Here is a 26,927-nt window from a genome sequence, read left to right as displayed (position 1 = left end):
AGCTGCCGCGGGCTCCGGCGGCGCCCGCCGCCCTCTTTCCTCCGTCCCCGGGCCGATCTGTTCCGTTGCCCTGCCCTGTGCCCGCCCGGCCCCTGCCGCGCACCGGCCGCGCACCGGCCGCCACCGCCGCCGCTCGGGCTCAGCTGCCGGCGCTCGCGGCGCGCTCGGCCGGTGCCGCCCGAATCTCGCGCGCAGCCTCCCCCCCGCGAGCCGCCGTTTGAATCTGCGCAGGCGGACTGACGCCCCATTGGCCGCCGCCGACCGCACGCGGCTCCGCGCGCCGGGCGGGAGGGGGCGGGGCCTCGCGCCGGCGGGCGGGCGATGTGACGGGGCCGGGCTCGGGGGAGCGGGGCGGCTCCGCAACGCCCCGCCGCGAGCGCCCGCGAGCCGCCCCCCGCCCCGCGCCGGCGGCAACGGCGGCGCCTCCCGACGGCAAAAGAGTGAGAAAGTAACGGGGGCGCCGGCCCCGCGCGGCAAAACCGAACCTCTCCTTCGAGCCGGAATCGAACCAGCGACCTAAGGATTCCCGCGGGCTTCGCCTCTACAGTCCTCCGCTCTACCAGCTGAGCTATCGAAGGGAGCTGGGTGATTTGCCCACTCTGTGGCATCAAGGCTTTCTTCAGGGTGCCACCGGTGATGTCCGTCGGAGCTGGGTCTGGAATTCCCTCCCCGAGAGCAGCTGGAGCGTAGAAACACCCTCGGGACGGAGATACGGAACTGCGAGCGGCCCAAACGCCCAGCGGCGGCTCCTGGACCCCGGGCCCTGCTGCCGGCGGGTCGGTCAGCGCAGGGGGCGCGGCGCTCTCGGCTTCTCACGCTCCCGCGCCGGGGGCGAGCTATCCCGGCGTACAAGGGCAGCGCTTCCCGCTTCCCTCCCGTGCCAAAATATCCATGCCTTATCATTGCTCGCGTGCTTGAGGAGCGGGAGGCGCGGGTCTCATCCATCAGCCAGCCAGCGCTCTTACGGGGCTCCTGCTCCTGCCACGGCATGGGTCTGTTGGGAAGAGGCCACCCCCAAACAGAATCAGGTTGGAAAAGACCTCTCAGATCATCGAGTTCAACGTACGACACCACCGTCAATTGCATGATGGCACTGAGTGCCAAATCCAGTCCTTCCTTGAATACCTCCACGGGTGGTGACTACACCACCTCCCTGGGCAGCCCATTCCAGTGTTTAGTCACCCTTTCCATTAAGAAATTCCTAAAGTCTAACCTAAGCTTCCCCTGGCACAGCTTAATACTATGTGTTCTCATCCTGTCACTAGTTGCCTGGGAGAAGCTGAACCCCACCTGGCTACAACTTCCTTTCTGGGTAGAAACATGGCATCACGTCCTCATGTGGCTATGCTGATGGACACGTGGACTCCACAGAGCTCCTAGGAGAACAAGGTGGGAGCACCTGCTTTAAAGACAGTTGTTGGCAGCTGCAAAGTCCAAAAAACCCAGAAGGATAGGGACAGCATTTAAAGGTGCTCAGTCATGGTGTTCACTTGACACTGGAGTGCTCACATCCGTCACAGAGCCAAACCATCACTTTTTATTAATTGCAATGTGATTTTTACTTTAGGGGTCAAAACAAATCACTAAAATAGCAGATGGTTTCTTATCCATCGTCTTCTTTCCAGATACATTTTTTCAATGGTTTACTTAAAGAAATTTGCCCACCACCACCACCACAGAGGCAATGACCTCCTAAAGCTATCACCATCATGAAGTAAAAGCTACATTCCAGTGTGTTCTAGGTATTTCCCTACATGAGTCTTTAGCTGGAACTATAGAACGATTTGGGTTGGAAGGGACTTTAAAGATCATCTAGTTCCAGCCCCCATGCCGTGGGCAGGGACACCTTCCACTGGACCAGGTTGCTCAAAGCCCCATCCAACCTGGCCTGGAGCACTTTCAGGGGTGGAGCATCCACTACTGCTCCAGGCAACCTCTTCCTGTACCTTACCACCCTTAGTAAAGGGTGATCATTTTTTCCTAATATCTAATCTAAACCTACAGTCTTTTAGTTTGAATCCATTCCCCTTTGTCCTGTCACTACATGAGATGCTTCAGTTATGCTCTAAATTGTATTTAAAGAGAGGTACTCCACTCCCTTAATCACCTTTGCAGCCCTCCACTGGACCTACTGCAGAAGCTCCCTGTCTCTCTCGTCCTGAAGAGCCCAGAACTGCACATAGCATTCCAGATGTGGCCTCACCAGCAGAGGGGCGGGATCATCTCCCTCGACGCGCTGGCAATGCTCTTCCTAATGCAGCCCTGGGTACCACTGGCCTTCTTGGGCACCAGGGCACACTGCTGGCTCATGGGCAGTCTGGTGTCCACCAGGATGAAATATACAGAAGTTATCTGAATAAACGAAGCTGTGTGTGGAGTCTGTACATCCTCACGGCACTGGAGCTGTTCCCGGTGCACCCCCACAGCATTGTCAATGTTCGCGGTGCATCCCCACGGCACCGTGGATGTTCCCAGCGCCTGCGGGCGCGAACTCCGGGCTCGCAGCGCCCCCTACGCGGGGACGCGGGAACTGCAGGAGGAGGCCCAGCTCCCACGGCAGGGGAGGGCAAAAACCCACAAAAAAACCCACCAAAACCCACCAAAACCCCACCAAAACCCCACCAAAACCCCACCAAAACCCCACCAAAAGCCCACCAAAAGCCCACCAAAAACCCACCAAAAACCCACCAAAAACCTAACTTCACCCTCACCACAAACCCACTGTTACGAGGGCGAACTCGTATCGTTGCATCTTGCACGAAGAAAATGAATTCCTTGAGGGTTTTATTTGTAGTCTTTGCTAATAGGCATTCAGCAACAACCTATATTCCCTGTGATGCACTTTTAGTATCCAGAGATGACAACGCAGCAGGTTTCCCCACATCAAAGCTCTGACAGGAGTCTTTGAACTACAAAAGCTGTCATGAAAAAGTAATAAAAACCACCCTGAGACAGGATTTGTGTCATCAGCCTCATGCAGTACGAAATGGCACCTTTTAGCACTCATTTATATTTAATTCAAAGTGAAAAGAGCCTGAAATAAAAAATATGATTGTCTAAATACGTACCTTCTAGTATATTCCCATAGTAACACGTGTGTTCCTAATTTGTAGGAAATAGATCCTAAAAGCATTAGCTGAAGCAAATTGCTAAAATAATAAGTACTGATGGTCCTGTTGTTAAAAAGAATAATAACCTAAAGATGTAGTTTGTTATGATCTCCAGTAAATATTCTCCTTGGAGTACATCAGTAAGCACATACACACCTAACTTTTTGTTTTCTTTTCTTTTTATATCCCGTTACTGTCCTGTGTGACAAGGTTTATCTAATGTTTGGAGTTTCTTTTGCTCCTGCATGATAAAAAAAGTATGGAGATTAATCTCCTCCCCCCCCCCCATCTCTGTTCTAGAAGCTTCTAGTTACTTCACAAAACCAAGCCAGAGGTGTACTAGGCTCTTCAGAGACCTTGTAAGAAAGAAGGCACAAACAGACACTGTGTCTGCAGCAGAATATGGACTGTCCCCTCCCATCCCATCCCATCCCATCCCATCCCATCCCATCCCATCCCATCCCATCCCATCCCATCCCAGATGTCATGGCCCACAAGCCACCAGGCTCAGTTTGATAGGCTTCTGATAGGACACTCACCAGCCAGCAATATCTGAGTCCCATTGTGCAAGAACTGCTTTCTGCCTTCATTTGCCCTTCCCAACACTCCCTTGTGACAAAGGAGAGCCCAGTTCCAGCCTAGACCCAAAGAACATGACCAGGTGCAAAGACATTGCTGCAAGTTCAAGGTGTCAGGAGGAGGCAAATCCTAGCTCATAGACCTTGAGTCACAGTGGACATACTTCCAGTGGCATTTTTTGCCACTTTCCAATTACCTTAGAACTATTTAGTTAGGTCTCCTGACAAATCGAAACCAAACAACACTTGAATCACCTATTGGCATTTGGATCTTGCTTGGGTTTTATAGTGTTGCCCAAGTACTAACAACAGTGGGCAACACATTTCCGAAGACAGGGACACTTACCCAGATGATTCAAAGTGCCCTGGAAGAGAGAGTGATGATCCTATCATTTGTTCTATTATTTATTCCTTCTTGATTAGTTTCCTGCTGATCTGCAGGGGAAAAAACTTCTTTCAGGCATTCATTATGACCTTACCTAACAGCAGATTGTTCCTGCTGGGAAACAGGTCCCTTCCTGTGCAACACTGATGCTTCAAAAAATGTCACCAAGCTGCAGTGATATGAAGGTACCACGCTATAAGGCCATATATTAAGTCCATATGTATACTATTTTTTACTGCTCCAATTTGGTGAGAGTTCCATCTATTTCCTGATAAAGCCTTTAGTGAATAAAAAATACCAGTCACGATCCCACTGCCTGTTGTCACAAGGAAATGATAGAAAACCTCTGGAGTCACATGCAGAAGTTTGTAATTCTTTGTTGCTATGCATCAGAATCTCATTGTGAATTCAGACAGCAAATTTAACATTTCTCTGGATAATAAAGCAGTACATGGATGTTCCCTGTTCGGAGGCACAGGGCTCAACATCACTGATTTGAAGTTAAGAATAATCAGTCTGTCCTAAATGTCCTCTCTGTAGATTGTTTGGAAACCTTACAACAGAGGAACCCAGAGTCTTTGTGAAGATGATTCTCAGCACAAATAATCAACAAGGCAGGCTACTGACTTCTTAGTATGAGAGAAGAGTCTAGAAAAATTCCTAAAAGTAAACTCAATAATCAGTTTTTTGAATTGTGGAAAACAAGGGTTTATTTCCTCAGCAAAGTTTCCCAACCAATTGCTGCCAGTCTCACAGAACTAAGATCTATAAAGTAAAAGAAACACTTGATGATTGTAAAATAAAGAAAAAGCTCAGTGTAGGTGACTTCAGTGCTTCATCACCAGTTGTTCAAATGACTGCAGTCTTCAGAGCTCAGCACTGGCTGAAACACCAAACATGTCAATCAAGCCATGTGTATCCAACAAGTCTTCAGCCCAGCTGATTGACTTGGTCTCGATTCAATATCACAGCACCACTCATTCAGCACCCCAGGTGTGCTTGCTTGCATCATTCTCGTGGGGTTGAGCTTCCTCCTCATGTTTGGAGAAATTCCCAATGAAGAGCACAAGGATACCCACCAGATACTCCTTTAAATTAAAATAGTTTTTCATATGACCGCACCTTATTATCTGCATCTGTTCTATGTCTTGGTACTGAAGATTCCAGCTTGTCATCTGTACTCCAGTCATGTCACAGTCAGTTCAAGTAAGCTGAAGTTCAGAACAATTTCAACTTGCTATGTGCCTTCAGAGTCATACTTAGTCTTGTTTTATTCTTTTCTTTTTTTCCATCTGCTTGGTATCAAAGGTTCTGAAGGACAATATTCTATTCATGGCTGATCTGATTTTGTTGGAATTCCCTCTGAATGCTTCTCTAACACTTTCCTAAAATATTAAGCCTTAAAGGATCAGCCCCTTCACCCAGAAGAGTTAGCAAGTTCTCGGCACTTTGACTCAACCTATTTATACAGCCTCTTGTAGAGGGGAAGAAGTACTGTTACAGTTGCCTAATTCAATCAGCCTATGTTCAGACACGGAAGAATTGCATGTACTTTGTGATTTCATGAATTTTACTTTACTGTATTGGCAGTATCCATGCTAGAGTAGGGAGGGTGGAAACAAAAGGCTTAAAGGCTACCATATCACAAAAATACCAAAATAATCTAGCGTATCTGGATGGGCTCAGAAATTCTTCTGGTGCATTAACCTCCCTGACAATCACGCACACAAAACATCTTGCGTGTTTCCAAAGCAGCTTATCAAGGAGGCTGTACAACTATTGAAAGAATTCTGAGGTGGCCTTGAAATCAAGCCTTGGACTGAAAAACACAGCCACAGTTCCCAGGCTCAGAAGACTAATAAAGCAGCTCCAGGGATATAGCCCTGCCAGAGACCAACACTAGGATCCTCTTGCACAGAGTCCAAGGAAATGGTGTCATTGCAGAGCTCAGATGGATGCTGTCACTTTGAAACCAAGCTCTAAGCCTCACCTCATCTGCTGTGCAAAGTACGATGGCAGCTAGACTGATTGACAGCATTCCTTTGAAGAGACAAATTTCATTGGGCAACCACATCCCCTATGGTTTCAATGGCACGATCATTCATTTAAATGAGGCACTACACAGGCAAGTATTACTTTTTAGGGGCTGAAAGTAGAACAGCCTTGGATCAATGAAAGAGGGAAAAACATTCCTAAGTTTACACCCAGACATTATCTATCATCTTGCTATCAACTCTCACAATAATTAGTAATGATACCTCTGCAAGATTAGATCATATTAGTCCCAGTTAACAACCCCTCTGATTTCTCAAATGCCACTTGTTTATTTGGAAAATTATGGAGAAATAATTTTACTAGTTCTGGTAAAGTATGCAAATATTTTTTTAAAAAAAGGATTTCACCAACATATTTACAACTCTGGAGACCAAAGGGAACATTACCAAGTCACCTGTTCATCAGGCACCAGCATTACCCCACAGTTTTAGAATTACACCCTAGCAAATCATCACTAGAAATGCAAGAGAAGTCAATTCATAGATTTTTATCAACTCCAGGGGTAAACAATTACTCTTAAAGAAAGAGACTAAAGCTATCAGAGCCAGACTAAGCCAATCTGACAGGCAGGCAGCAGCAACAGTGTCCTGGCAACTGCCTGGGCTAGATTCAGGCAAGCCTAAATTCAACCTAAATTCAGTAGTATCCGGGTGATAGATGAAAAGCACTGGCTTGACTTTCTACCCAAAAATCAAAACTATTTTATAAAAAGTGTTTTGATCCCCAGCCTTCCAAACTAGCAAGAAGACTCCCAATGCTAATTACAGAAGTAGGAACCACACAGACAAATCTGCCGGTATCACAACCAGCACTCCCAGAGGTGCTGGCCCCTGTTGCTTGCATAACAGCAGTTTGCCTGTTTATCCAAGGCACTGTTGCTCCCATGCCCACAGAATTCCAGCAGGAGAGAAGAGAGATCAGAGAGTGCTTAAAGATGCAGAAGACTGCATACCTCCATCCTGGCTCCACTTCTCCAGGCAGAACAGGTGTACATGAAAGGTCTTCAGTTGCTGCAAATGTATTTTCTGAGTTTGTGAAAGTATGTGAGTTAAAGAGAGTTTACAATACAGAACCTCAGGGTTAGGGTTGGAAAGAAAAAAAATGTTAAATCAAAAAAATATATATTTTCACAGTGACAATAGATAACTGGGAATTGTTGGACTGCTGGCTTAACAGAGACCTGAGAATTCAAAGTTCCCAGACTAAGGAGGGAAAGGGCTAGCTCAGCTGACCTCAAATGCAGGGAAGAAAACAACACGAAAAAGTATATTGATGAATGTGGCAGGGTAAAGTTAGGAATACCAGAGGGAACAAAGAAATAAATAGTGGCATTTAGTTTTTTTCCATTGTACCGTGCCTTGACTTTTCTTATTTTGAAAGCAAAAAGAAGCAGGTACTCTTGACCTTTACTTTCTGCATCCCTCTTTGCTGCCTGCAAAAATAATTGCTGCTTCCAGCATGTGTCTTAGGAAGCCAGGAAGGGCCTTATTCCAAGAAAGACATGGTGGAGAAAGAAGTAGTGTTCTTGCATGTGCAGCGTTCAGATGTAGGATTTGGTACGTACTGAGCAATGCTTGGGCAGATTTGAGCATACGAATAGTTAGAAACAATAGTTATTTAATTCCCCATGAGTTCAAGTTAGGCTCTTCCCTTTTCTCTGTCTTTTGGTTTTTTTCTCACTACCACAAAACCTACACCATCATGGGGGAATGTGTGGTAAGGTCTCACCCCTTCTTCTCCCAAGGGGTTGAAATGTATATATTTGGTAGCTTCTGCTTCTGGGAGAAAAGAAAGGTGGATCTCAGGGAAATCCCCAGATTTGGAATGAGCCACTGCAGCTTCTAAAGTTCCACCATGGAGATGGAAACATATAACATTGTTGCCCTACCAAACGACAAGGTGAATTTTTTAGAAATACTGATAAAACCTTATGCATCTTCTTCCCTTCTCCTGAATACGGAGGCAAGTACTCCCGTCTCCCAGGAATCTCTCCTCGTTCCTTTCTGTGCCATGTAAGGTTTCTGTGCTTGTAATAAGGTTTTCTTATACATCAGGCTAATCTGTATGAAATTCGATCATTTGTTGCCTCTATCTGTCTCTAAGAGGAGCAGTATAAACAGAGGAAAATAAACTTGCAAAAGCATCCGTGGTAAAAAGGATATAGAAGTTCAAGAGACAGATGAAAAACAAACAGGAAAGGCAGCCCAGCGTCAGGGGAGACCTCTTGAGGATTTGCAGAGGCGGCACAAATGCACGTGGGAAAGGAGAATTTAGGATCAGGAGGTAGCCATTTACACAACGTGACAATCTAAAAGATCGTTTTAAAGAAAATCTTATACACTGACTTGACAAAGTAGCCTATAAAATCACGTTTTCTTATTCTGAAAGAAGTTGCTAGAAGCATCCCTTATGGGTTTGTAAGAAGTGACTGTGCATTTCATGCAGCCAGACTTCACAGACTGTTGGCTAATAACCACAGCACCATTTAAACCTTCTTATAATTTCTGGTAACTTCCTTCCATCTGCCATCTTTCTTTTAATTTTTCACTTATTGAATACAAGTTTCCAAATAGCACAGACCCAGTCCAGACCTACAGGATCACTTCAGAAGTAAAATTAGATTTACCAGCAAGACAAGCCACTAGAAGTATTATTTCCAGCGGAAAACAAAATTAGGTACTCTTTTAAAAATAGAGGTGGATAAAGTCCAAATACAAGTCTGTGCAGCTATCTCATAATCAATGTTTCTCAGTAACAGAACAAAGAATAATAGGCTTTTCTGAAACCTCTAAAAGTGCCTGCAAGTTACTGCAACAGAGGTCATGCTTACACTGAAACCTAATTCCTCTTTGTTAACAGATGTCCAGAATAACTCAGTATGCATCAATTTAATTAATTCAAATCCAAATAATCCATTTCAAACCAGCTGCAGCAACAGGATTTCTGCAATGTCAGCTTGGCCATCAAGTCTACATCAACTTTTATCCATTTCTGAGTAATAAATACTCAAAACTACATAAACCAGTAGAAGCCAACCTGTATCAAAGCCTCTACATCGAGCAAAGCAACATTGTTTTAATTAACTTCTGCAATCAGAATAGGGCGTTTGAACTGAGTTTCTAATACCAAAAGCACCTCCCATAACTCACTACTCATGCTGATGAATATCCAAGTTCACTCTCACCCTGGCCCTAGCGATAAGATTGTATTTTGAGGAATTTTATGGTGAGAGGAAGCCAGGGTTTTACATTGATGTTACAACAGATTTGCTGTGGATGTGCATAAGAAAAAAATGAGACAAACCAACCAAACATCAAATAACAACCCAAACCCAACAACTCCAATCCAAAATAAAAAATTTAGACAGATATTAAGACTGTACAATTAATTGCAGAAGTAAAATGAAAACACTTTGAAAGCAGACTTACCTTTGTTGCTTCATGTATTTCAGTACTGTTTTGGGTTCAGATTATAAGCACTCTATTAATAAAGATGAGCAAATTTCTAGCTTAGCATTAAGCATTTAAGCTTTTGAAATACAAATCTTCTGAAGGATAATTTTCAATTCTTCATGATATGGCATAAAATCAAAATTAACTCTGTGTATTTACACCCACCATTTTAAAGAATGCTTTAATGCTAGCACACTTGGAATTAAAGCCTTTCAGTAAATACCGGAAGAAGTAACACAAGAGTTTTGCAGATGGGTTTCATGGCTTGTTTCTAAGCTCAGAAGTTTTGATTAAAGCCAATTTGTGAAACAAAGTACCACATGTAGCTGGTGGGAAAAGCATAGAGATAATTTAAACAGTTGTCAATATGTTCATCTTTGAGTATTGCCAAATTTTCAAAAGCCTAATTCTTCCAAATTGTACTATTCATACTTGAATATTACATGCACACATTAAAATTTTGCTTTGAAATACATTTTGACCAAAGTTTCAAATCACAGATTGCAAGGTATCTTAAATGCTGACTTGGTCAGCATTTTTCTACATCTTCTTCATGATAACTTTGAAAGGAAGATCCAGGTCTTGAATTTTGGTCTCAAATATATGAAACATATATGGTTCAGAAATCTCTCAAATTCAAAGGTCCTATGTGTTCAATGAAATATTTAGAATAGGCATGAGGTCAAAAACTCCAACTTTTTCCTCAAAGAGCTTTTCTCTCAAAAAAAAAATCTTTTTAAAAAGAACCATTACTAAAGGATAATGGATAACATCAGATTTTACTTTTCTAAGAATTGTACGAGTTTTTCAACTTCAGTACTAGTATTCATGTATGCAAGTATAATGCAATTTATATTCAAAATGCAGAAATTAATCAACTGACTCATTTTGTAGGCAAATCAGCATTAATTAAACAAGCTAATGTGTGAAAGGCTAGATAAAAATTACACCTTATAAAACCACAGCAGATGTTTTAACTTACAGTTTTAATATAGCAATCAAAGAAAATTCCAAATACTGTACAGTGAAGTGTAGTATAGTACACTATATACTGTTATAATACACTATCGTTACATTACAGATAAAAAAATCAAATATAATTAGTACAGCAATCACAAATAAAACAAACCAAACCTTGCTGCATAACAGCCAGTACTGTGAAGATGGTATAGTTTCTATGCTAATTTATTTTTAATTCAACATGTAAAGCACTTACTTTTTAAAAAGTTTTTCTTCTAAATATATACACTATTTTAATTCCTATTTATACATTTTAAATAGCATTCCCTCCTAAAAGTGCACTCTTTCATTTCTTGGCAATAATCCTCATCAAATGTAAAATAACTCTGAAAATACCACTCTTGTTTCAACCTTTTATTGCTCAACCACAGGCATAAGGGCTCAGAGGGAATCCTGCATTCTAAAGATCTTAAGCAACTTCTTCATGAAGCTAAACTGATATCCACAAGCAAAACAAAGAAACAACTCTCCGTTGTGGCTTTTTTAAACAAAAGGATTAACTTCATATCATTATTATTTTACAAAAGCATGTAGATTCTGATATTTAAAAATAGGAGCCAGACAAATGTAGAGATAACAGTGGCATCTTCTTAAATCATTCATTTTCCATACAACTCAGGTCGAGCATCACTCTCCCAACTGTAAACACACCAAGAATTTTGTTACCTGGCATTTTCAGCGCATTAAAAAAGCAGCAAGCAACTCCACTAACCCTGTGACAGTGACGACAGATCCTACTTTAGGAAAGATTGTGAATCGAGCATTTTGGCCTGGCAGGGTTGTTAGCACACAGCCCTGTGGCACTGTGCCTCTGTGACACTGCTAGAGCACTCTGTCAGAAGCAATGTCTAGCTTGTATTTTGCAGCCAGCACGAGACTAGTAAACTATACGGGATTCACAAAGCCAACAGCGCGCACAGCTGTTTTGTGACTTCAACAGGGAAGACATCCCAGATACATTTCTTTGATTTCATTTGAAAGTCTGCTATTTGTTTTCCCTCACTGAAACGCAAACAATTCAGAGAGAAACAGCACTATCAAGAAGTCAACTTTACTAAGCAGCCAGCCATTTGAAGTAGTGAAAGTCTTTCATTTCCCAGGAACATTGATCTGTTCTCCCAAGGTTTCCCATATGCTCATGAGCAATCTAGCTCATTCCCCTTTTTATTTTTGTACTAGGCCTGTATTTTTAGTAATCATCTTTTCTTTGGCTTATACATACTAAGCCATAGTAACATTTAGGATTTTCTCATGCGTCTTCTTTGCCATGAGATGCAGTGTAGAAGATCGCTGGCCTTCAGACAAGAAAGTAATCAAGGTGGGTACTCAAAACTGCAACCTCTTTCCACAGGCAATCTGGTAGCAAGAATTTGGGTTGGTTGCCTTTACTTTTCAAGAAAAGGGCACCGTTCTTGATATTTGAGAAGTCCTACTGACACATCTTCTCATCTACAATGAGCCAAAGTCTTCCCTGCCCTTGTACCCCACCAGCATTTTCCTGACTCTAAGAGGGAATTCTAACAAGCACACTGGTGCTCCTTAGACAGGCACACAGAGTTGTCTGAACTTACATTCGCACCCACTGCCAGCAACCAAAGGAAACATCTGTTCCAACTTAACACTTCAGTGTTCTTTATTTCACTTCTTCTGCACAGTCACACATCTCACTGGCATGTAGATGAAGCTTAGCTTCATTTGAGAGTATCAAAAGCTATCTTTCTCAAAACCACTGATATTAAATGCATGAAAAAAATCTATGTGAGGTAAGAGCACTGCAAAGAAATATGCACAATCCTGCCTTCCAGAATTCCCACCAGTGGATCTTGTGATTGACACCATTTTACCAGTCCTGTGAGACCATCTTCTTTTAGGAACTGGAGGGTTCTGATCTACACGACTTGAGTGGGCCCGAGATGACACTAATGGTGAGTCAAACAGAGCTATTATCTGTTTCTATGTCTATTTAGATAAGAAGAAAAATGTCAAATTACTGCTGAAATGGGAAGTGTGTCAAAACTAAACCAAGCCTTCCTCTTTACACAGTAAAAGGCACACTAACTTCTGCAGTCTTACCAGAAAGGCATGAAAGAAGTAAGCATTTTTCCTTGAAATAAGAACAATGTGCAATAAATATTTCAATTTATTTCAAACTTGAAGTTCTTTCATATACACTGCTCGCTCATTATTTTTCCAGCCAAGGAAGACTTTTTTTTTCCCAAAGAAAAGGTTAAAACTGTCAAAACACTGGTTACCTGGTCTAAAATTCAAGAGATCCAGGAGATTCCTCCCCCTCAGCCTCTCCCAATTGAAATTCTTTCCCAGGGACAAGTCACTGCTATACTTCTCTAACACTGTGACAAAGCACAAGCCTCTACTCAACATTTTCTATATAGATGTAGCCTTCAGTGAGCTAGACTGATTCATGGGAGGCTAAATGTTTTCAGAAGTCCTGGCAGGCTTCCAGGTGCTGCATGTGCATCCTGTTTCTCATTGAATAAGCTCTGCCAGTTAATCAGTGCATCAGCAAGGTCAGTTCTGGCAAGCCAATTACTTCATACATTCCAAGTTTCCAAATTGCTAACTTACCAGATAGCAATTTGAGCTCTTAACATTTTTTGTTTATTTGTGAAAATGTGATATTTTTTATTTTACCTCTAAGTAGCATATGAAACCATAAAATATTTGCATCATCTACATAAAAAGTTAACCAACAGAGGCATTTTAATTTACTTTGACAAAAGAGAAGGGCTATTCTTTAAGTGACTTGCTTCATTTCAGTTCTACATACAAAAATAAATCCTTCCTCATGGGACATTTTATCATACTAACGCTTAGAACTGTTCAAGTGATTAGAAATGTAGAAAGTGAGGAGACTTTTCTGAATACAAACATATACAACACAAACCACATTTGTGAACTGGTAAAAACCTACATGTGCACAAACACAAACTTCAGTATTTAAATGCTCTTAATTCCTTTGAACCTGTATTAACATCTTTTCATCCATTCAATGTTACTTTACCATGAGAAGAAGCAACAATAGTGCATTTAAACGACTATGAAGATAGGAAGCAAAGTGCAATATCAGAAACACATTCCATCCTTAGGGAGCAAGCACAATGGCTGCTTCTTAAAAACTAGCACTACAGGTCTGATGAACACACTACTTAAGTGGATACCAGCTCTATTATCACTGGTGCAGGGAAATCTGCATCACAAACTGAAGTGAGGCTGAGAGAGGTGGGTAGTCTTTATAGACACTGAAACAGCACATATTCCTTGTTCCCACAGAGTAAACAGCGAGCTTCTAAAAGCTCAATTATCACCAAACACTTTAGGATAATGTGTGTTAGAGTCATTTCCTTCCAATGAATTGTTAATTTGCTCTTAAGAGGACAGCTGTTATTTTATTTTGGCCATTTCTAACCAATGCTAGCAATCTAAGTCTTCTAAAAGAAATGGATTTGCCATTGAACATTTGCTCTTAGCTGCAATTGCCAGCTTCTCTCCCATAATTGTCTCCAAAGTCGCACAACCACCTGGCCAGTTTGGTATTTGGGAGGAAATGCTACCAACAGAGCACCACAACGGTTGTGTTGGCTCAGACACCACACTCAATGTATCTTCATCATATGCTATGTGGCCTTTTTTTCTAACTTGCTTTCTAACTGACAATAGGAGAACTTAGACTTCAGTTCAATAAAGTTACACTTATTCCAAGATTTCTGAGAGGAGGATATGAATGAAGAAGTTATTAAATTGGAGAAGTGCCAGCAAAATGTAATTAAAAGTACTGTATATGCTGCATTATCTAATTAAGCAGAAGTTTAGTTTCAGTTACTTTTTGAAATTTATGTCTAATTTATGATAATAGTGTGTTTTTTTATTGGAATTAAGTACCTGGGACAGAATTAACTTTGCCATGTTTCTAGTTTTGCCTGTTCTAGCCCTTCTGGTAGCCTTAAGCTAGCATGGTAAGAACCTTGCATGGGCTTAAATTCTAAGACTTTTAAGAAATTAAAAATTACAAAGAATTTTCAAGAACCCACATGTACAGCAGATATTCATCTCAGTGCATTTCCTAATAACTAATTTACAGGTAACAGAGCCAGCCTGGGCAGCAGTATGGTAATATTGAAAGCTATTGCCAATCACATGCTCATCATGCACTGAATAAGATGATATAATCTTTGACATACATACAAGATTTAATAACTAATCATTTTGTGTGGCCCAGCCAATAAACATTACATTTGAACAGTAATTTCTTCTACCCTTATTAGATTTTAACCTATCAAGAGTGATCCATTGGCTCAGTTGCATTAGTGATTCCTGCATCTTGACTATCCATCTCCTCAAGCTCCTCAACAGAATTTCCCTTTTGTGCTTTAGACCTTGCAGGGAATGTTGTTCCCACAGAATTCACCATGTTACCATCAGTTGATTCAGTATTCAAGTGTTCAGTACCACCTGGTGCAGAGAATGATTCGGGTAAGGCAGCCTGAAAGCTCCCAGTTTTAGCTGTTGAACTCACTGCCTCTACTTTTCTTTGGGATACATCAACTGATGCTGACTGCTCTGTATTCTGATCCCGCAAATGTCTATCCATTGAAGCCTGAATAGAAGAGACCATTTCCTGCAACTTTTTTCTCTGTGCCTCAATCAAAGTGGGGTCAAGCTGCCTGCTGTCTCTCATTGTCACAACTCCCGGAGCAATTCGAATAAGCTCACTGTTACCAGAAGCAGCTGTGAATACAGAAGGCTCAATTTTAGCAGAAGGACTGAAGTCCGTTTCTGTGCTATGCTTTCTTAAAAGTGGTGTTTCCCTGGCTCTTTGATCATGTTGTTGACTACTAGATGCAGTTCCTAGGGAATGACCCTTTCCTTGAAACGCAGTTATGTTATGTAGTTGTTCAGATTTCTTTTTCACTACTCCACCACTACCCAGCTTCAGCATTCCATGTGAAGGACTTGCTTCCCTGCTTCTTGACGTAGCTTCTGCTCGCACTTGACTTAAGGCCTCTTTAACCAACTCTTCAACATCAGGACCGATGGGGAAGTGCCCAGCAGCATCCACACACAGCTCTAATCTGTCTTCTGCTGCATTGTAAACAAAGTTTTTACCAGGCAGATGTGGAAAAGTGCAGTGCTTGCCATCAGCCAAACCTATAAAGATAGGAAAAGTTATTCAAAGTGCTAACATATTTTAAGGCATGCTCTGAACACACAGTAATTACTGCATTTAAATTTACTGAATCAAGTGTGTAAAATCAAACACTAAAAGTTACTACTGTGGAAGAAAAAAAACTTAGGCTTTTATGCCATACAATAACAACCACAGTATGCTGCAAAAATGCTGCCACCTTTTATGATGACTCTGATGAAGAGACAACACTGTACTATTACACGATAAAATCACCACACTGCTACGACTTGCAGTTCTATGCTTGCAGTAATGTAAAACAAGCCAAACCCAAGCACTACCACCACCCCACACCCCCAAAACCAGAAAAAACCAAACCATCAAAAATGAAAATCAGAAAACTGACAAGGAGAACATTTCAAAACATTATCTGGAGAAATACTGTTTAGGACTACTTCCATACTAGTTAGAACTGTAGTAGGATTTCTGGTTGCCTAACTGCTGCTAAGCCTGAGGAATTTCACATTTGCTATTTTGTCTTCTTCTCTGAGAGGAAGTGTTGTTAGATTAACAGAAGTGTTTTAAGCTTACTGTATTTAGTAGTCCTGGAGATTATAACCATTAACCTCTACAAAACAAACATAAGGTATAACATTTTTCATCTGCTGTTTGTTTAATTGTCCCACTTACAATTTGACCAATCTGTTAAAACTGAGAGTTCACTAGAAAATTTTAAGTTCTGAAGTTTCTGTGTGCCAAAAAATGGACAACGTTCATTTTTTACAGTTTATCATCATAAAACACAAAATAACTCTTTCAACTCTGTCCCATGCAGGCTGTGGTAAAAGCAGTAAGGTATCACTTCAGTGATGGTGGCTTTCTGTGACTTAAAAGCTATCTGCAGATGAAAACTTGGCTGCAACCATTCTCTTCACTTTAGTTCCATCAGCTATGCATGGAGAGCTACAATGAAAACAACACAGTTTAAAAGGTGCCAGGAACAGGTAAATTGTCAGGGTTTTTCCTCTCATTCTCAAAATTCTTCAAGAAAACCACCAGAAATTATTCAGAAGGGAAGAAACACAACAAGCACATTCTATTTCTGTGTTACCAAATACAGTGGTTTCAAAATGAGTATTCTGGGCAACAGTGGAAAAGGTCATTCAATAATTTGATAAGTTATTGAACTGTTTTCATACTAATGAACCTACTGATCAATCTCACTCATCCCCCACAGCTTCTGATTCACACATGCACAGTTGCAGAGGACCTACAAATAAGATTTTATTCTGTGAGCTACAGACATGTAGCTCCTTTCTTTGCATATCCATGGGAACCAATAACCTAACAGCCAAAATGCAGAACAAAATTTAACCTCAAACACCTACCTGTCTAACTTAGCCCGAAGAACGGATTTTAAGTACATAATTCAGCAGCTCAACTTTCATTTGCAAGAGAGGGAACTGCAACAACTCCTGTGATTCACAAAAACTGCCTCTGAAACTGCAATACTGAAATCTCAAAGCAAGATCCTAAACAAGATCTATTAAATCAAGTTTCAATTGATTAACAGTACCTACACCTCACAGACACTTCAGTACCTACACTTCACAGCTTTGTTCCAAAGCTCCAGGATGATAGGTGCATTATTACATTACCTAAAAAATTACAAATAGGTAAGTACCTTCTTAAACTGAGAAGATGAGTCAGATTGTTGCCCACTGGAATTGTAGAAGTGTGCTAATGCTGAAATAGGAATTGTACCTACCAAGACAGTCTGTATTTGAAATTTTTGCACTTCTTTGTATGCAGGCATTTTACACTATCATCTCCTACAGCCTTATTTTTTACACAGTAAGCTGGGAAAAATGGCTTAAATCAGACATTTTTGGTGAGTTGGGTTACAATTCCTTAGATTCATTTCAGGCTAGCCATTAACTGGTCAAAAATACTCTTTCCATCAGGCACTGTTTAAGCTGATTCACTTTCCACAAACACCACACCACTCATTACTGTACAGACATAGTAAAAGAAGGAAAACTGAAAGGAAACAGATCAGATGTAAGATACTTGCATGCTAACTCTATTATCTAGGCTAATAATTCAGTGAGAGGTAGTGGGCATTGAGTATGTTACACACTTCAATTTATTTCCAGAAATAAGTAAGATAAAGTTAAGGTTGATAAAACCGCCTAAGAAAAAATCATACAGCAAGAAAGCAGCAAAGGAACCATCGTAATAGCTGAAACCACAAGAGCTAAACTGTGAATGCAAAGATTTCATTAAGAAAATAAATTTTAAGAGAAAATAACTCCTTAGTACTTCCTTCTCCAAAGAAATAGTTGCTATTCTTTGTAGGCACTATATGTAAAGCCACCTAAAAATCAAATATACTCTATTTGCTTGGTTATTCTGCACAGAGCCCAAGATGCAACATTCAGCAATTCAAGAAGGTGATGGATAGTTTTGCTTTTGAACATCAGTCTTAGGAATATGAAAAACAAATTTAACCAACCATTTAAATTTAAAACATACAGTACTCCACGCAAAATATCTACTAAGAAGCAGACAAGAAAGGTCCTTCTCCAGTAAGCATCTTAAAGTAACAGGAATAGATCCTATGATTTTGTTGTTGTTTGATCTTTACAGGAGAAAAAAATTAAGAAAACAAAAAAGAAATAATCAGTTGACTTTTTTTGGTCATATAGTCATTAAGGGAAAAAAAAAAAAAAGAGTTGTTTGTACAATTCAGGAAGTGGAAATTTCAGAAAATAAGAGGTTTAAGTTCCATGAATTAGGTTTAGGCAGATTCCCTCATCTTGGTCTGTCTGAGGGAGCATGAGGAGTTCTCAAATATTATAAGAATGAAAAGTTACCACAGTAATAAATAAAAAAATATATATGTTTATGCTTACAAGTGACTCAATACCAATTCACAATTTTCAGGATTTGGAAATGGAGGAAGGAAGGAATAAAAACAAAACCAAAAAAATACCTGTTGTTTTCTTCATTATGCTGTAGAACACTCCACCCTGCTGAAACAACTGAGGAAGCCCCTTGGCGTAAGACCAAACATCTTCTCCTGTAAAAATCAAACACAAACATTAAAATTACACAGCTGTATTTTCATATTATAGACAGTGGCTGAAAATGTAACTCCTTAAATCAAAAGTTGAGTCCTTGCTCTCTTCTATGCAACTAAGAATTTGAATTTTGATTGCAAATGCACAGAACAGGAGCCTGGGACATTGAAAGTCTTTCAGAAAAACATATCACTGTCTGCAGTCAAATATCCTACATGTTCCAGTACAAATATTCCCAAATTTGATTTGATCCAAGGTGCAGCTCCTGGTTCTTTGACAGGCCCTAAACATGAGTCTCCATTCCCTTCCTACCTCTGCTTTCAACATTAAACTAGGAAATTACTGACACACTTCCAAAATTCAAGCACATATCCTTGCTCATTAAAACCTCAATTCTATATTCCTACACCTTCTCAAAAATCAGAGCTCAATTTCACAGCTGCTACGCTGCAGACTTAACACTGCAGCTGAGACACAAACGTCCACCCAGGCAGCTGCACAGAAGTTGTGTCTGCACCTTGCTTTTCCTGAGAGTTAGAAACAAAATACCAACCACGAGGCCCCAGTAGTCCTGTATAACCAGTGCTCCTCAACAGTGCCAAAAATGGCATTGAAATGTGACAACTTTAAATGCCATGGAGAGAAAAAAAAAAAACAAAACAACAACCTAGACTACACAAGGAAAGGAATATAAAGAACAGAAAAATTGGGTTACAGTGATGGAATATCAAGTGACCTAACAGCACCTGCTCAATCAGTTCAGATCTGCATTTTGCCTATACTCTCTTCCTTATTTTGCTAACCACTTACCTGCTTCAGAGAAGTGACACGTGCTGTAGCTGTCTAAGCAGTACAAACAGAAAATTCTGATATATTCTAGTCTCCTGATACAGAAACAACGACAGTGCATACACATTTTCAGAAAAAAATGTTTTTCCCAATTTCCATCAAATATTCAGGGAACATATCAAGATACTTTAGATAGAAATTGCCCCCTTCTGTAGGGATTGAAATCTCAATAACCACATCTCTCAAACTTCTATTAAAATTGAAAAATGCAGATCTTCAGCTATAGTTAACTGGCTGCACTACTTGGATAGAGATAGCCAGAATGTGTGAGGCTGTAAAATATAACTCACCAATATGTCTTTGCTTGCTGCTATAAGGAAAATAAAATAAAAGAGCACAGAAGGCACAGGACTCTGTATGCTCCCCAGCTCATCTGCTTCCCCACAACTGTCACTCACCTATCCACTTCAGGCATTACTCAAGCCCTGATTCTCTTTACAAAGGTACAGGGCACATTTACCACATTCTGTCTTTGGATGTTATAGGAGACCTATATAATCTGATTAGTTTTGAAAGCATTCCTTCAAATCATTTATGCTCAGGCTCATTGCATTCATTTGCACATCAAGCTCACAAATCTGGCCTTCGCTTCCAAGATGAACAGCCAAGTAATATAATAAACCAACTGCTCTTCTTTCTTATTTTCCATGATCTACTGAAGGAAGTGTTTTGTCACTGCTACCTGTGTCCTTACTCTCAGAGACAATTTGAAATGCTCTTCCCTATCCACAGCGTCACCAGAGCATCACTGCTGTGCCTCTTCCAAGCCTTCCTGATGGTTTAAACCCTGCCCACAGGAATCCAAATGACCACTGCACTGAGAAGTAAGGGAATACAGCTGTCAGCCCACTGAAGCCTGAAGCGCCCACAGGCAGCAGGACTCCATACTAAGGACTCCTTTACTCCTGCATCGAGCAATCCATTACTATTTGAAGGGCTCCCTTTCATTCCACAAGACACCCACTGGACTTCAATAAGAAGCCCAGTTTTAGAACTACTGACATTTTCCAAGGAAAGATTCCCTGTTTGCTGTGGACTCGATTTTTCAGGCCTTGCACAAGGGAAGCATCACTGTTTAGACAGCCTTTTATGCAACACTAACAAGTACTACATGCAGGAAAGCACAGAGAGAGGGCTCACAATACAAAAGCATCAGCCACTGAAAGAAACACAAACTAATGACACTGTTTTGATAGACGTCTCCCACTGGAAGACCAAAAAAGCCCACAGTTACAACTGGACTTTCCCAGATCAGAGGAACTAGTGTGTGTGACTCAACTAAACTACACTTGAGGTTTGCACACTTTTGTTGCTAGTGGAGTTTTACCGTCTGTTTTGAATTTGTTTGCCATGGTAGCGAGATGTTTATAGGTCACAAGTTAATTTGGATGATCATTTAATTAGATTAAAAACTCCCTCAAGACATTGCATTTATCAAAAAGATTATACTGTTCCTACTCCAGCACACACTTCCTCAGACCAGACCCCAAGCCCAGAACATTAAGGTATGGGAACAAATCCAGGCTGTCCTACCACAAACAGGCCTTGTTCGCTGGTACACATCAGCCTGCAGCTGCTGCAAGGCCAGGACTGTCACTTCAGACAGCAGAGAGAACACACAAAGTGCATCACAAATAAAAAACTCAACTGATAACATATGTTATGGGGAAGTACAGCTGGCTTCAAAGCAAGCTGTTTAATTCCAAGAAAATCCTAGAATCAAATAGCACATTAAATTGAAACCTGGCTACTTTGATTCCTTGTGTATGGATGAGTTCATCAATGAAAAACAAACCATTCAAAATGAATTCATATCTGGCTTGCACATATTCAGAGTGCCTCTCCGTGAGTGTAATTAAATCTGGTTTAAAATATAATATTATAAATATGTTAATGAAAATTTTTAATTCCTTTAGTAATTTCCCTATAGAATTCTGTATTTTGAGCTAAAAAACAAAAAACAAAAACAAAAAAAAAAAAAGAAACCAAAAAAACCAACAACAACAAAAAAGAAAGCTTTACAAAAAATCATGCATAATATGTTAATTGGTCCAGAAATTACAGTATTTAATTTCCCAGGGCTTTTTTAAAAATTATATACAGAAAAATTACAGAACATGATCTAAAATTCTAATAAGTAGCTGAGACCAGAAAAGAAAAATTCTAGTAGCTGAAATAAGAAAAATATTTCAGCCTACAGGAGACTCTGTATGAAAGGAAATGTTTTAAGCACACAGAATGAATAATTATGGATGTTTGAAGACACACTTCCACTTACAGGCATTGGGGGAAAGTGTGTCTGGCCCAATGAGCTATCTCAACAGCATCTCTCCTCTACACATTCTAATCTCACTGCATTACAGGAATGTTTTCAGCAGAACAACATTACAGAGCTGGCTGTTAGACCTCTGCAGCAGTTTTTAGCAGTACAGAAATGTTGCTGAGTAGAACTAAGGCTTCTTGTCCCAAAAAGGCTGAATATGCCACCTTGAGGAACTGCCACCCTTAAGGAAGTGCAAGGACTTAAGAAGTTTGTTAATCTGTTGAAAAATCACCATTGTGAACAGTCTAGTAACTAGATTTCTCCCACAAGTATTTTTAAAGGAAAATGAAGAGACAATGAGAAAAGTGATGATATAACAATAGCATCTTATTCAGTAGTCACATAAGGTTTTACAACTGATTGGTTTATTACCTGCTGCTGCTTTTACTTCTATTAGTAATGCACAATGGATGCAGCCAGAGAAGGGTGAGATAAATTCTATTCTAACCAGTGCTCTTAAAACAGAATCTAACAGCAGTGACAGCAAAGGCAAAAAGTCATTCTTGCATTCTTGCAAGATCAGCTCACAGTTTATGGATAAGCACCTGTAAAATAATGACACACCTCAATGCTGAAGTAACCAAGGTGTTTTTAAAGCATGCCAAAGTTTTTTGAAGTCAGTAATTAGGCAGTATTTCCTGCAGACAGGAAAGCACTGTTTTAAGCTTCATCTCAAAATTAAGACAACTTTTAAACCTAACTTTTCCCTGCACTTTGGAACTGGGGTGTAAATGTCAGTGTGACGAGGTGAGTAGTGATTCAGCACACTATCTTGTAAAGGACACAGGAGTAAACAGTCACACTTGGAAAAGAATCAAAGTTCTGCTTGCTGAACTTCTGACACACCACTCTGTGATTACGTAATTGTTTCGTTTCTGAAACATCACATGCTTTAGCCACACCAAATCCCTCCAGCAAAAGAGAAGGCTCCCACAAAAAAAAAAAACCTGTAAACATGACTATTCAACTGGTTCGTAGAGCTGAATGTATGATAATTACAGTTCTAGCTCCTGCCAGAAAGCAGCAAGAACTAGGAAACCCGATGAACAAAATACACAAACGGAGGTCCAAGTCTCCTGAGTTCAAAAAGGAAAATAAAAAACACAGGCACCTGAGAAAAGTCTTGTTGTCTTGAATTATTCACAGTCAGATTTATACGACTGATAATTAATAAGTATAGCTTTGCAACCTTATGTCCAACCTTTGGAATTCAGATCCATGTTTAGATTCTTCCAGTTTCTCCTCTGTTTATATTCTGAAATAACACTTTACTCATCTCTTTAAAAAGATCAGATCTTCATTTAAAACTAACAGATTTAGGCATTTTTCTTTTGCTTAAGCCAAGACAACCCTCTGTGGGGTTAAATGTCAGGATTTCCTCCTGCTACAAGGGTAAAAATTTGTTCCTGAAACTTCCCATGAGCAAACACTCAGCATCCCATTCTCACTCCTGCTCTGAATTTACTTCCTGAAACCTGAGGGAGATGTAGAAAAAAAAATGTCTGTAGCTTTCACACATACACTTCAAATGGGTGCCTAGTGAGAGGCAGGAAAAACAGAGAGACGGGACAGTAATGCAATCACCTCTAACAAAAAAATTGCTAGACAGCAGTTTTTAAAAGACGACTTTACAGCAAAGGAAGAACAAGTATCTTATATATGTCATATATACATTTCTAAAAGTCACTGACAGCATATTAAATGTTCTTCTAATAAAGGAATAAGGGAATTAACCTGATTAACCACGGTTTAAGAAAAAGGGAGATGTGTACATAACTGTGGTTTGCAACACGTTATCTTCTACTTACGAACACAATTTTGAAGAATAACACGGAGTCAGCCTTACCCATGAGCGTTGCCAGAAGACAGAGTGAATACATCTCCTTGTCGACTTGCTCCTGCAGATCCTTTGACGAGATCTTACTGGTCACAGCAACATCTTCGTGCTTCACAGCATGGGCTGAGTGTGCTGAGGCAGCCTGCCTGCTTTCCTCCTTGCCCTTCAGGATCTCTATGGCAATCCTGTCACCGTGCTGCAAAGGAACAGGCTCGTTTTCCATGCCTTCTTTGGGAGGCAGAAGCTCTTTCGGAGGAAAGCCGTAGCGAATACATTGCAAGTATGGGGGAATATTAAATTCTCTCGCTATGCCTTCCTGGAGCTCCAAGAAGGTGGTAGTGCACTTCAAGGTAAGCATCGACTGCCTCCCGTCATTGGTGGTTATTCGGATTTTCTTTTCTTTTGCAGATGTTGGAGAATACGGGGTTTTGGTCGGTGTAGCAGGTGCAGACGAGGGCCCCTCACGAACAGCCCCAGGAGAAGCAGTCCTGGGCTGCCCTTTATGCTCTTGCTTCAATTTTTCACTTTTCCGTTTCTGCATTACGGAAGCCTGGTCCGTAATGTTCTGCTGAATAGTTCTTTCAGCTTTGCTCATATTCAACTCCTCCTTGTGCAAAGTTTTAGTCTTCTGTCCAGTCAAAATTATTTTGGTTGGAAGTTGCGACTCTAACTCTTGTCCTTGCTGTACATCGTCAGCTCTTTGGGCATGAGCACCATCGATATTTACAGGGGTATAATCATCAGGGTTCTTTTTGGCAGTTTGGTGCAGGATTGTGTTGACCACTTTCTGCACAAGGATCTCGCTACCAAATTCACCGGGGAAGTGCTTGGTAACAAGTTTCATGGCGACATCATACACGTTGCTGTTCAAAGAGGTGTCACTTTCATACTGGAACCAGTAGACAGTCTCTCTCACCACTCTTCCACCCCACTCTAGAGTTATAGGAAAAGCTTCAGGCAGATTGTCATATTCTTTACCTTCCCAGTAATGCTTGAATCCACAGCCACATTTGCCACCTGAAGACCTAGTATTAGTTCTGTCTCCATCAATATACAAAACAGACCCATCTTCTCTGACACGACGCATTAAGTTACCGTGGCACCAGTTACAAACAGTCAAATTACTCAGGCCATAGTCTGGCACCAGCACATCCTTCACAGGGTTGTAAGAACACACCAAACTGTTCAGGGGAAAACTGTAATTTTTGTCAGGCCTCAGCTGGCCGTGAGTAGTTTTTGCCAGGTTATACAGCTTCCCCCCAGGAGCCAGCCACTCTGGGGGAACGTGATGCTCTGAAAGAGCCCCACAGATGAGGCACCTGTGAAGGCGGTTGTCCATCACTGCTTTTTTGGCAGCTGCAGTGACCTCTTCGGGCTGGACCCCTATTACACCAGTCCTCCTGTAGAAATATTGATGCACATCAGCTACAAGACTGGGGTGGATACCATGTTTACTCATGAAAACCTCCTCCATTGCAGCAACAAGCCTCATCAAGTACTTATCCTGTAAACTTCTGTCTCCTCCAATAATACAACCACCATCCTCCTCTAACATGATGTACTTTTTGATGAGGTCTTGAGGAACTCCCCAGGCTTTAGGAAGTAGCTTCCTAGGCAGCTTAGGTAAAGCAGCACCTTTTATTCCAACCAGAGGAATATAATGGTTACGTCCTGAGCTACTCCATGCAATACAGATCGGCTTGTTCAACATGCCATCTTTCCCCATGCATTTTTCCAGAGGTATCAGACCAGGGAGGAATGTTGCTGAATAATCTCCAGAGCTTCGCATTCCACTCAAGGAGTCTAACAGAATGATAGGCCGGTGGAGCACGTTGGCCAGACCAAAGATGTGAATATTCCTAAGGCCCATTGGCACACCTTCTGGAGGAACAAACAAAGGGTCACATTCATTGATAATATCCTCCCACTCTGCAGCATCAATAAAGTCATGGAAAAGCGCCTTGTAGTGGCTTAGATTCTCTTCAAAATGCTTCTTTAGGTTCTCTCGGAGAGCATGCCAGAACAGTTCCCTGCCAACGAGCGCTCGTGAGACCGCATGGACAAGGCAGTGGCCATCTCCATCTACGTGGACAGGAATGAGGCACTCTTGACTGTTGTTGGCCTTCTTGATGTCCTCCAGGGTGTCGTGAAGGTAGATGAGGCTGCCGGAGCGATCCTTCCCGTAACCCATGGTTTCGACGTGCTCTGGCTCAATGAGGAAGGCGCGGTCGCCCAGGAGGGAGCAGTCAAAGATGTCTCCCTGGTTCATCTCCGTGAGGAGCTTAGCTTTGCCAGTCTGCTTGTCCATCCCATAGCGGGCCAGGATGGGGGCCAGGAGCTTGCAGTGGTAGTTGGAGAGGCCATTGACTTTGACGAGCTCAGTGTTCCTGCGGGGCGGGCCGGCGCCGCTGACGCCCAGCAGCGCATTCCGCAGCAGGTTGTGTAGCACCAGGTCGGGGTCCGTCACCTCCTCCACGGCCAGCAGCTGCCGCTGCTCGTGGCGCCGCCCGCAGTCCGTGCACTCGATGCTGCCGCTGCCCTGCGGCCCGTGCGCCGGGAAGAACAGCCGCGCCTGGCATTTGGGATCGGGGCAGGTGCCCGAGAAGATGCGCCGGTCTCGCTTCTTGGAGACGGACGGAGGCGGCGGCTGCGGCTGCTGCTGAGGGGACGGCGGCGGCGGCTGCTGGGGCTGGGACATCGCTCCGCTCCGCCCGGGCTTCACCCGCACCCGCTCCTCGGCCACCCTCACAGGCGCATTCCCTGAGCGCCGGATAACGACCGCCGCCTCTCAGACGCCGCCGGTGCCGGTGCCGCCCGTGCGGTACCGAGCGCCGCCCGCCGCCGCCCGCCACCCCCCGCCCGACGCGGAAGCCGCCGCCGCTCTCACCGCCCCTCGGCCGCCTCAGTGCCCGCAGCGCCGCGGCCTCGCGCACTTCCACGCCGGCGGCGCACGCGCGGCGCCGCAGGGGCGGACGGGAGCGACAGTTTCGTTCTCCGCCAGGGCCCGGTGTAGGGAAGGGATCTACGTGCGACGGGAGACTACAGAGACCATGATGCCGTGCGGTGGAGAGGGGGAGGGCGGGGGTGGCGCT

General features: G+C 42.2%; 1 protein-coding gene and 1 non-coding gene across 2 annotated transcripts; both read right to left on the bottom strand.

Moving 5' to 3' along the window:
- Nucleotides 1–488: 488 nt before the first annotated feature.
- On the bottom strand, nt 489–578 carry TRNAY-GUA (transfer RNA tyrosine (anticodon GUA)). Its single transcript is given in 2 exon segments — nt 489–524; nt 542–578. It is a non-coding gene; the product is annotated as a tRNA-Tyr (tRNA).
- Nucleotides 579–10,547: 9,969 nt separating this feature from the next.
- On the bottom strand, nt 10,548–26,721 carry VCPIP1 (valosin containing protein interacting protein 1). The gene is made up of 3 exons (XM_066180480.1): nt 23,845–26,721; nt 18,739–18,825; nt 10,548–15,766 (listed from the first exon to the last, which is right to left on the bottom strand). Exons 1-3 carry the CDS (start codon nt 26,531–26,533, stop codon nt 14,895–14,897), a joined length of 3,648 nt encoding a protein of 1,215 aa, XP_066036577.1. The 5' UTR covers nt 26,534–26,721; the 3' UTR covers nt 10,548–14,894.
- Nucleotides 26,722–26,927: the final 206 nt, after the last annotated feature.

Source organism: Chamaea fasciata, unplaced genomic scaffold (assembly GCF_029207755.1).
Source record: "Chamaea fasciata isolate MVZ Bird 193981 ecotype frontalis unplaced genomic scaffold, bChaFas1.0.hap1 SCAF_1, whole genome shotgun sequence".
Lineage (NCBI taxonomy): Eukaryota > Metazoa > Chordata > Aves > Passeriformes > Sylviidae > Chamaea > Chamaea fasciata.
This window is presented reverse-complemented; position numbering and strand designations above follow the sequence as displayed.

Bases quoted from the DNA above. Each gene is read 5' to 3' on its own strand.
- VCPIP1 (XM_066180480.1), bottom strand. From the start codon at position 26,533: ATGTCCCAGCCCCAGCAGCCGCCGCCGCCGTCCCCTCAGCAGCAGCCG. The intron at 18,826-23,844 runs GTAAGGCTGACT...TGATTTTTACAG, and splicing joins TCTTCTGGCAACGCTCATGG to GAGAAGATGTTTGGTCTTAC. The intron at 15,767-18,738 runs GTATTTTTTTGG...CTATCTTTATAG, and splicing joins CATAATGAAGAAAACAACAG to GTTTGGCTGATGGCAAGCAC.